This window comes from Schistocerca piceifrons, chromosome 1 (genome assembly GCF_021461385.2).
Source record: "Schistocerca piceifrons isolate TAMUIC-IGC-003096 chromosome 1, iqSchPice1.1, whole genome shotgun sequence".
Lineage (NCBI taxonomy): Eukaryota > Metazoa > Arthropoda > Insecta > Orthoptera > Acrididae > Schistocerca > Schistocerca piceifrons.
This window is the reverse complement of record NC_060138.1, coordinates 1,014,452,065-1,014,463,466: the sequence shown is the minus strand read 5'-3', so window position 1 is coordinate 1,014,463,466 and position 11,402 is coordinate 1,014,452,065. Positions and strand designations below refer to the sequence as shown.

Genomic DNA, 11,402 nt, shown 5'->3' with positions numbered 1-11,402 from the left:
GCCACAGTGTTTTATTATGTGAAAGATTACAGTCCTCTTCAGGCAGCACTTTATCAATGTTGAGTTTTCATTCAACATGCGGGGTCGAGACTGGAATACCCATTTCATCATCAGTTGTATCTGGGAAAGCAATCACAATTATATAGATTCAGTTAAATTCATCCATGTATGGATAGCCACTAACCACTGATATCCAGTCAAACCATTTTACCATGCAGGTAAAATCACATAAGATCACACAAAAACTTTTTAAAAAATCCAAACTGAACATCCGTGTAGATTTCGTATCTGTATGGAAGTTTTCAAATATCTTTGCGATTTGACTTACATGGTAAAGTGGTATGGCAGGAAATGGTCAGCTGATAGCCATATATGGGTATATTTCTTTGGTTCAGTGCAGATGTGGTTGATATCCCAGATACATCTGATGATGGAATGATTGTTCTGAAACTGCATATATATTGTATGAATAAATAATATTTCTAAATGTGCACCCTAAGGATGTTTGTAATCTCTCATACAATAGTCTGTATAACTTTTTTTAAAAAAATTTTTTAAAGTAGATTGTATTTGTTTCAGTTACAGTCAGTTAGCTTAGTTCTAAAGTGTAGTATGTGGTGAGAAACTAGTATGGAAAAAAGTACGCTTTTTCTCAAAGTGCAAGCTGTGGAATACTGAAAGTGAATTTATTTAGCATTTGATGCTCTTGAACTATTAGAAGTATATTAACAATTACAAACAAATAAATAATGAACAACCAGTTACATAAACACTAGGAAACCAAAGGCCACTGTCCACATATCCCAACAACTCAGTTTCTTTATAATCAGCATGATGTAGTTCTTCCAGGGATCTGGCAAAACTACACAATAGTCAGCCCTGAACAAGATGTGCATCTCTGCATCACCTTCTGCAGTCACAGCTTGGGGCTGTCCCACATCTGATTTAGTTCAGTTTGCACCAAGTGATGCATGGGAGTTGACATTTGGTTTTCAACTTGTAGGAAGCCTTGCTGTGGTCAACACTCCAATTTCCAGGCAGCCACAGGATGACATTTCTGGTAACAGGCTCATGGCAGTTCTCCAGGTTGGTTGACAAGACTTCAGTCAGGTTACAGAACGTTGCTAGGGGACAAACTAGTTTTTGTATATTCTTGGTCATGACTGAGTATTTGCTCTGTTTTTACATGAGGTAGAGTGATGTTGGGCTTAGCACTGGAAGCCATTGAAGTAGCATATGCAGAAGCATGCTATATACAATCAAATGGCCTTTCCACTTTTGCAACTGTTTTCAAAAAGGTGGTGTTGGTAGGTGAATGGCCTATCCAAAGTGATCCCTAATACTTTGAATTCCTGTCACATTGTAACACACTGCCTCACAATATTACCAGTGGACAGTAGCTGCTTATTTGTTGCTCAGAATGAGTGCTGCAATATCTGTCTACATTGGGTTTGGTTTTCCTCCTCAGTACACATGTCTTCTGTCAGCCTTTTCATCTGTCTCTGACAGACATTGAACCACCATATAGATGACACAGATGTGCATAATTTGTGATACACAGTTTCTGGTAGGCAGGCTAATTTTGGTTTGTGGAATTTACTCTTCATATGTTTGGAGTAAACTTGAAACAGGTAGTTAATCAGCATATTATTCAATAAGGAGTTGATCTTTAAGTATACAATTTCTGTAGAAGTGTCTCTGTTCAGTTTATGTCATATGGCGTGGACAGGTCGAGGAAGACAGAAACAATTTTTTTTCTTTTTTCTCAAAGGCGGTTTCCAAATATGAGGGTGGTTTGAAAATTTCTCGAAATCACCACAAGAGGTCAGTGCGAGTGCAAAGAGTTGTTGACGGGATATTCATTGGACTGTTGTCTGTAAACATGTGCCATGGCAGTGCTCTTGGAAGAGAGCTGTGGCGGTGGTGTGGCTCTATGTTGTTCCCACATAGTGATTTGCATAGATGGAAAAAAATTGAGATTCGAGCAGTGATTAAGTATTTCGTAAAGAAAGATATGAAAGCAAAGGACATTTATGCTGATTTCCAGAATACACTGGGGGATTCTGCTCCTTCATGTTCAACTGTTACCAAGTGGACAATGAATTTAAATTTGGTCAGGAGAGCTTAGATGATGATCCACGCAGTGGTCGACCGAGATGTGTCACTACTCCAGAAATCATTGTGTAAGTTCACAAATTGGGCATGGAGGATTGCCGATTGAAAGTGTGTGAAATTGCTCATGCTTGCCAGATGCCATCTAAAAGGGTGCAGCACATTTTAACTGAAGAATTAGAAATGAAAAAATTATCTGCAAGATGGGTGCTGCTACTCTTGATGCTTGCCCGCACACATGTGCCATTGCCATGGCAAAATTACACGAACTAAGGTATGAATTGTTGCCACATCTGCCTTATTCACCTGATATGACTCTGTCATTCTTTCATGTGGCCAATGGCCGTACCATGTTGAATACACCGGTTCTCGTCCGATCACCGAAGTAAAGCAACATCGGGCCCGGTTAGTACTTGGATGGGTGACCGCCTGGGAACACCGGGTGCTGTTGGCTCCCTCTCATCCCCCATGAACCATGGACCTTGCCGTTGGAGAGGAGGCTTGCGTGCCTCAGCGATACAGATGGCCGTACCGTAGGTGCAACCACAACGAAGGGGTATCTGTTGAGAGGCCAGACAAACATATATATATATATATATATATATATATATATATATATATATATATATATATATATATATAGAGAGAGAGAGAGAGAGAGAGAGAGAGGGAAACATTATATATATATATATATATATATATATATATATATATATATATATATATATATTTTTATTTTTTTTTTGGTTTGGAAGAAATAGTGAGGAACTGAAATCATTGATAAATGCTATACAATGCTATGCACATTTAATTATGGCATGAGTATGAGCTTCATAGTTGCTGCTTTGATAAATTGATGACAATTATATCATGTAGTACATAAAATGCCAGTTGCTCAAGAAGTACTCAATAACAAAATGGTAATACCTACTGAGACTTATTTTTGCAAGAACAATAAAATATTTTGAAATTATTGACAGAAAATGAAATTCACATTAAGCACACTCTTTAGTTTTTAATGTACAAATTATGGTACTTGTGAAATTCCTTGGTGCATACTTGAGCTGTATTTTTCACTGACTCTAAGTATTTTGGAGAGGTTATGTGTGATTAAGTACCTTTTACACTGACTGAATATGAGGTACAACTGGGACACCAAGTGATTATCAACTGCTTAAATTTCATTTCCAATGAGGTAGCAGAAAAAATTAGTAATCAGGATTTCACATAAAATATTATTCCATTTTGTACAATGGAATGAGTATTTATTTATTTGTACAGACCTTGTTGGTATGTAGAATGTACATAAGATGTTGGGCATCATTTAACACAATATTGTTTCTATCATTTTAACATCATTAATCTCGTATGGTTACACTACTCATTATCAGTACATTATTTGTATTTTTTTTTTAGTGGTTACAATGTTACAGTGGTTTCAGTGGATTCATACTAGCATGTTGTTATTCATCAAAATGCTCTTTAAGGCTGTGGAAGCAATGGGATATGCCTTTACTGCAACTTTGAACCCTGCTATGTTGTTTATTGATTGTGTGTTGCTTGGTAGTTTCCTGAATATTTTTCCTAAGGTGCAGAGCTCCGTTTGACTTGCAAATAATTCAATTTCACAGTGTATGAAGAAAAATTGAAAATATTCAGAAGAGATACACATTTGTTATTGAATTAGTAGCAGAGTAATTAATATTAAAACTAAATCTTGTCTAGCTGGAACCATACCTTCTATTATTCAGATAAAAAGTGGTTGCATAACCTGTCGATGAAGAAACTACACTCAGACCAGAAATAGATTTGAATATGAAGTATATGAGCTATATGCCCACAGACTCACTACCAGGAAACAGAAATGTGACGCATACTAAGATCTGATGGACAGGTGATTTAAGAAATAAAATGAACCTGATGAAATATTTACAGCAAGGAAAAAATGAGCTGTGCTGCAAGATATCAGTCATCAGAATGCTTATTTCTGTACATTATTTAATGATCTGACATGCTTTTGAACACAACACATTATTGGAGAAAGAGATTAAAATATGGGAGCAGTGGTGCAAATAGGAAAATTAATTATGAAAGATGCCACAACAGAACAATGAATGGTGAACTTCTAATGTGTGTGACTGGAATAGTAATATACTGAGCATAGTTGAGGTTACATTAACTACAAATAAATTTTAAAATAGTACTGTACAATGAGTTTATACAAGAATGGATCACACACTTATGCTGAAACATGAAATGTGGCTTGGTGTATGTGGTAGGAACTGTGTGTTCCTATGATGTATTTTGAGCACCCCAAGCCTTCCAGTGTGACTTTTTTCCTCAGCTTAGCACCAAGAAATGAAACTTAAAGAAAGTACAGAGATTTATACCATACCTGCTTCAACTGTCCAAGACACATTTTCAGTGAAGGCCTGTATCTGGGTGTCAACTCACTTTATGTTAGAAAATTTTAATGTTTGGAAACCTAAAAGAAAAAGCCACACTATTCTGATATGTGTCACTTCAGCAGATAAAAAATGTATCAACATTGAATACTTCTGTTCAGTTAAAAAATCTCTGTCATCTATCCTAGAGCACATATGATGGTAAGTCAATCAGTAACTGAGATTTTGCTGATTGTTGTTAGGTTGGCTCTATGGTTTTGTGTACACACCAACCGCTACATGGCACTAGTAGGTTGCCCTACTATCGTGTTACTTCAAGCTGTTGTGACGTACAGATGGCCATGCCACACTCTGTTTACACTATAGAAGAACAGTATTCTGTAGTCCATTTTTGTGGTCTGAAAGCTTACCAGGAACAGAAATTCATAGCAGACTTTCAGCATAGATAGAACAGTTCAAAAGTGGTTGAAGGAATGTGAAGGAAGCGGAAAGAGCAGGGCATCCAGCTACAGACACAACTGATGCTAATATTGAACAAGTCTATGTCTTTATTCTGAGTAGCAAACAGGTGACTACTGATGATGTTGCAAACCATATGCAGATCAGTCATGGTTCTACACATGAAATCATGCATAACCAGCTCAACTTTCACAAAGTCTGTGCAAAATGGGTTCCAAAGCAACTTGATGGAGAGCATAGGCATAACTGTCTGAAAATCCGTCACCTACTAGACCATCAGGTTAACAAAGGTGAGATGTTTCTAAAACAAATGATTGATGGAGATGATCCACTTGAATATGTGTTGATTTATGGAGATGATCCACTTGAATATGTGTTGGAAGGCTACCGATTCAGCTTTGATCAACAGGTGAAGGAAGCAGTGTGTATGTGGATTGCTGTGACACCAAAAGGCTTTTTTCAGAAGGTATCAGAAAGATAGCGTCTTGGTAAACCAAGGGCATTGAAAAGCAGGGTGAATGTGATGACAAATGATATCAATAAAAATTGTGAACTCTTGTTCTCTTGTTGTACTAAAACTTTGTTTCTATGAGGAGCCACAACTTCTAATTACCTTATAAAAGAAAACATGGTCTGTTGTAGACTATTCTTGTTAGTCATTTATTTCCACTCTGATAGTCTGAATTTTGCTAAAAATTAAATGAATGCATTCGCACATCCAATCCACCACACAAACAAACAGTGATTGGTATTCACCTGTTTGGGGTTATTTAGCTCGGGTCATATAGCCCTCTCCCCTTTTGTCTGCGGGCAAGTTTTTTATTTCTAGATGCGACAGGGATTTCCCTGGCAGAGACATCACATGCCCTATGCATGCATTCAAGCACTGGGTAGCTAGGTGTGTTGTGGAACATGGTTTTTTTATTCAAGAAATGAATTTGGTGCCCCCTGAAATTGCTGCCCAGGGCAAATAACCTGGCATCACATACTGTGATGTCTCCCCATCCTTTCTCCCATTACCTGCCCACACAGTGTGTCAGGTGGAGTGGTATGGTGATGGCATCACTGAAGGCTGGGCATGAATCTTGGTTTCTCAGTACTTTTGTAGCTCCTGTCAGGCACAGAACTGAACCTTGGCTGATGCCTTGATTTTAGTTGCCTCTGTGCTAGGTCCCAAGCTTTGCTTAGGGCGTAGTGAATGTCTCTGTTGGTCATCCTGTTGGCCACTCAAATTTCAATAGCCTCCATTCATTTCTTCATGCTTCATTGGGTCCCCTGTATCCATGAAATGTACTGCAACCACAGATTTTGTAAGTTCCTTAAGTGTCTTATGTGTTTCTTGTATCTTTCTTTAATTGTCTGCACAGTCTGACAGCTGTACACCTTACTGCATTTATGTAGAGTGCAGTTCCAAAACTGTGGGGTCTGTCTTAATACCTCTATTTCTTCATACTTCATTGAGTCCCCTGTAGCCATGTAATTTTGTAGGTTGCTGAAGTTCAGTGTGTGTCTTAACACCTCTGTTTCTTCATGCTACATTGGACCCATTGCAGCCATGTAATGTTCTGCAATTACAGATTTTGTAAGTTCCTGAAGTTCAGTGTGTCTTCTGTGTTCCTTGCATCTTTCTTTGGTTGCCCGCACAGTCTGCCCATTGTATGCCTTACCACATCTACATGGGATGAGCTATACACCTGGTTTATGGAGCCCCATGTCATGCCCGCAGTTGAGCTATCTTGGCAGGCTTTCTTCCTCCAATATTGGACAGACTAAGCTTTGCTTAGGATGTAGCTGTTGTATTGATGAACCTGTTGGCAACTCAAATTACAATAGCCTCCTTCAGGACACAGTCCCAAAACTATGAGGTCTTTCTTAACACTTCCATTTCTTAATACTTCATTGAGTCCCCTATAGACATGCAATTTTGTAGATTGTTTAAGTCCAATGGGTGTTCTATGGTTCTTGGATCTTTCTTCAGTTGCCCGCACAGTCTGCCTGATATATGCCTTACCCTGTTTACATGGAATACTGTAAACACCCAGTTTACAGAGCTCCAAGCCACCTTTCACCATACCTAATAGAGCATGCATTTTCAGAGGTGGATGGAAAACACATTTAATGTTACATTGAGCCAGGACTCTGCCCATTTTATTTGATACTTTTCCAGTGTATGACAGATAGAACATAATCTTATCCTCCTCATCGTATTCTGTTCGAAAATACAGAACATGTTTAATGTTACTTGGAAGCAGGATTATGCCCATTCTATTCCATACTTTGCTAGTGTACAGCAGATTTGCCATTGTCTTGTCCTCCTTATCATGTTCTGTTTGCAAATAGAATGTGACAAGTAGCATAAGACAATGACATATCTGCCATACACCAGCGAAGTCTCAAATAAAATTGGCAGAATCCTGGCTTGATGTAACATTAAGTGCACTTTCTTTCCATCTCCAAAAATGTGTGTACTATCAGGTACGGTGAAAGACAACTTGGGGCTCCACAAACCACATGTTTACCATATTCCATGTAAAGGCGTACATTGGGCAGATTGAGCAGGCAATTGAAGAAAGATTCAAGGAACACAAAACACACACTGAACTTAAGCAACTTATTAAATCTGCAGTTGCAGAACATTGCATGACTACAAGGGCCTCAATGAAATATGAGGAAACGGAAGAGACTGTGGCTACACACAAGCAAAGTTTGGGACCCAGTGTAAAGGCAACTAAAATCACAGCATTGAGCAAGAGCCACTCACATGCCCGATGGAGACTACAGAAGCACTGAGAGACCAAGGTTCGCTCACAGCCTTCAGTGATGCCAATCCTCCAGTACTCCATCCGATGCCTCGCATAACCAAGTAGTGGGGAAGGGGTGGGGAGAGATTACAGCACAAAGGAGGTAGAATGTAGCAAAGATGTATCATGTGAAGATGACAGCATGGTACACTGTCAGAGTATCCTGTTACAAAGACAACTGCACATGGCTGGATACCTGACAGCAGTACAAATAGTCAGTTTGCTGGTAAAACTTAAGATTGTACTGGAACAAGTTTTACATACTTATTCTTGTTTTTGTGGCTTATTGTTACAGATGTATCTGTAGAATGAAGTTTCAGTAAAATATTTTAGTGATCAAATTGAATGAAAACAGTATGATATACATTTAGACAACGGCAGGCACAATTTTAAACAGAGACAAATAAATGATAATTGGTATATTTCAGCATGGTAGTATTGATTTTTCAAATAGGATTTTTAATGTTGCACGAGTGATGTAGTTATAGCTTTATGTAAGAGTTCTGTTGCCTTTTGTAGGTAAAAGTTTGGAACTGCACGTTGTTGATTAATAAAACAATATTTCAACCCAACATTCAAGCTTCTGCATGCAGAGGCTACATCTGTTTTTGCATTTTTTGTATTACTACTAATTGTAACAAAATATAGCTTCTCAAACTAAAGAGCACTGTTTTGATAAAATATCTTTGTGATCTTATTGGGTTCGTTTCATCATTTCTGCTGGACCTTTTCTCTTTGCGAAATGAATGCTCAGTAAACAACAATTTGCCTACTGAGATATCACATCATGTCTTGTGAACCAAATGACAGCCTCAATAGTCCCTAACATCTTTCCTACAAATCAATAGTAATAATGCTGAAGAAACTGTGAATGGGATGGAGAATGCCATTTAACAATCAAAACTTGAACAAATAGGTGACCGTATTATGTGGAATTTTTTTTAAAATTAGGAACTATATTTTATTTATGTATTAGCCATCCATTAACAATAAATATTTTATGTGTGCTGTCCAAAAGATGTGCAGACTATGTGTTGGGCCAGGTGTCGTATATGGTGAGTCAGCATGTCTAGTGAAGAAAATAACTGATCTCTGTTAGTCCTGGTCCTGCTCACAGTTTCAATCTAGCATGCTTCTTGTTTTTGTTTGTAATTTGTGAAGAAGAACTATTGATTGTAACATACTTAGACTGTTTATTATAGCTATACTTTTCAGTCAGTGTGATAATGTTTCTCATCCTTACAGTGAAGTAGGTTTTATCTATCCATACTCTAATATGAAAGTCTTCTTTAAAAGAAGAAATATGTTGTATGTATTTTATGTTACATGTGAAATCAATGCTGGGGGTACTGCAAATGAAAAGCTGTCATTGAATGTATTAAATATTTCAAGCTAACACAATATAAATTAAAGTCATGATTTCAAGACTTGCTTCAAAATACATGAGCAATACAGAAACATGTAACATTTCATTTAGTGGGTATCTGGTAGCTTCAATAACTTTCAAAATACATATTGAGGATAACATAATTTTTTCCTGATTTTGTTGTTGTTTAGCACTATATTAAATCTTTACACATAAGCTGTCCCAACTTAACTGTTTATCTGGTGAAACATAAATGTCTTAATGTGCAAATAAGTCTGCTCACTTGCATACTTTCAGTCTCAGCACCAGACTACCTTTGTGACAAGCATCCATTGAGAACAGTCCATGTGCACCATGTGCTGCTGGATAGACGACTGTAGGACAAGCGTAAAATGATACAAGTTTGTGACACTGCCTCTGTAAACATATCTACGCAGTAATGATATCCTCAATTTTCAGCCCTCATAAAGATTCCAGGAAGTAAAGTTATAACAGCTAAAATATGTCAACAGCATGGTTATGAACTTTTTTTATCCAGGAGTGCAACCAGAAATTATTGCCATTCAGATATGGGTCAAAACAACAAATATATTCCGTAAGCTCAAAGCGTCTCTGAATAGTTTTGTGTTATATAGATGTGATGTAGCTCTCCAAAATAAATTTTTCTATTTCATGTATAGCAAGTTTGCTATGTAGAGTGAAAGTTGGGCCAATTTGTATGGCAGTGATCAGCCATTTCCATGTGACATTGAGTAGTAGCAGAGCTTATTGTTTTTTTGTTAATACACACTGATTTTTTTTCTCTCATTAGTGTTAGTTCTGTCTCAGGTTTCTTAATTTCACACTTGATACAGCATTTTTCTGCTTTTGCACTTCGCTCCACTTTTTCACTGATAATGTTAAGCACATATTCACGAGTTTCATGAGCTTGCCTTCTGCTATTTCTTCAAGATACCTGTCAGCTATAGGGTGGAACAGCAGTGGAAGTGGCTTTAATAAAGTGCAATGTAGCCACTGCATTCTGCTTTAAGATATTCCTTTATGGAAATTTCACAGAGCAGAAAATATTGATCACATTTCTGGGTATTTGGGGAAATTATGATTAGATTTCTGATTACAGTTTTCACATTAAGTCACAGCCTAATCTCAAACAGAATAATAAAACTTGATAGAACAGAAAAACAAAGCACAACAGTACAAAACTTACTTGCTTCAGCACATAAGAGCATGTGTGAACTGAGTGGAGCTTATTGATAGTGACAAAATGTGCAGAACGGAGGTAAATCTCATGCACAAACATTGGGTTCCCTTGGCTAATGACATTTGTGCTGTTAGTTGTTTAATGTACATCTTGTTACTAATTCACAGCCATATCAGTGTGTTACAATACGTTGGTTGCTGATCAGCCAAAGTTTAATATATAATTTGTTACTGTATTCTTGTATTTAATATTAATGCATTGAATGTGCACCATTTGCTGGTGAAGTTCTTCATTGTCTTTGAAATTCTTAATTTTCTTGTGCATCTTCAACATTAGTAAATTGTACTTATTTAAAACAAGAGTAAATTGTCAATTAATGTTACCTTCTGCTTTCAGTGCCTCCAGCTCCAGTGTACAGTTACGAGCCTTCTATTGAGATAGTTCAGGAACAGCCTCCTGCAGCCAGATTTTCATTCAAAACGCTGAACAATTACAACACAGCACCCAGAGGCTGGGGCCAAGGACTTGACTACTACAGACCAGTCACTTTTGCACCTACAAGGATAGGTTAAATACCATGTGCCATAATAAACTCATTTCATTGAAATCACCATGCTGCTCATAATTTCCTTTTTTCAATAAAAACTTTTTAAAATGCAATTTATATACACTATTCACATCAAATAATGTTTATGTAGTGTACCTGATGGAAATGGTTAAAGCAAAACTTGTGAGATGTGCCAAATATTTTGATGAGTGTTGTACAGTATTTCATGTACACCATGAGTCTTACTTAGTAAAATACAGAAAAAAATTATTACAATATTGATTTGTTACTGTTGCTTCCTCATTCATATTTTCCTATGTGTAACCATTCTGCAGACACAAGATTCATTAGTGGCCATTCTACCCATTCTTTTGCTGCTTACAACATCGCTGATTAGAGCTTAAAGAAGAGCTTCAGTTGAAAACTTCCTAGATTCCATGTTCTTTCAGGTTTTCAAATATTTAGTTCAATAATTACACTGATTACTTCGTCCGCCCCTGGTATCTGAGTG

General features: G+C 37.2%; 1 protein-coding gene and 1 non-coding gene across 12 annotated transcripts in view; both read left to right on the top strand.

Moving 5' to 3' along the window:
* The window catches only part of LOC124804602 (serine-rich adhesin for platelets), a 416,342-nt gene extending 405,175 nt beyond the window's left edge, over window positions 1–11,167 (top strand). For all 11 annotated transcript variants that reach the window (XM_047265247.1, XM_047265086.1, XM_047265481.1 and 8 more), the window contains one exon: window positions 10,741–11,167. In XM_047265247.1, the coding sequence (XP_047121203.1) occupies window positions 10,741–10,916 (176 nt within the window). In that variant the 3' untranslated portion in view covers window positions 10,917–11,167. The remainder of the gene's footprint in view (window positions 1–10,740) is intronic.
* Window positions 2,448–2,566, top strand: LOC124724757. The gene has a single exon (XR_007006609.1). It is a non-coding gene; the product is annotated as a 5S ribosomal RNA (ribosomal RNA).
* Window positions 11,168–11,402: the final 235 nt, after the last annotated feature.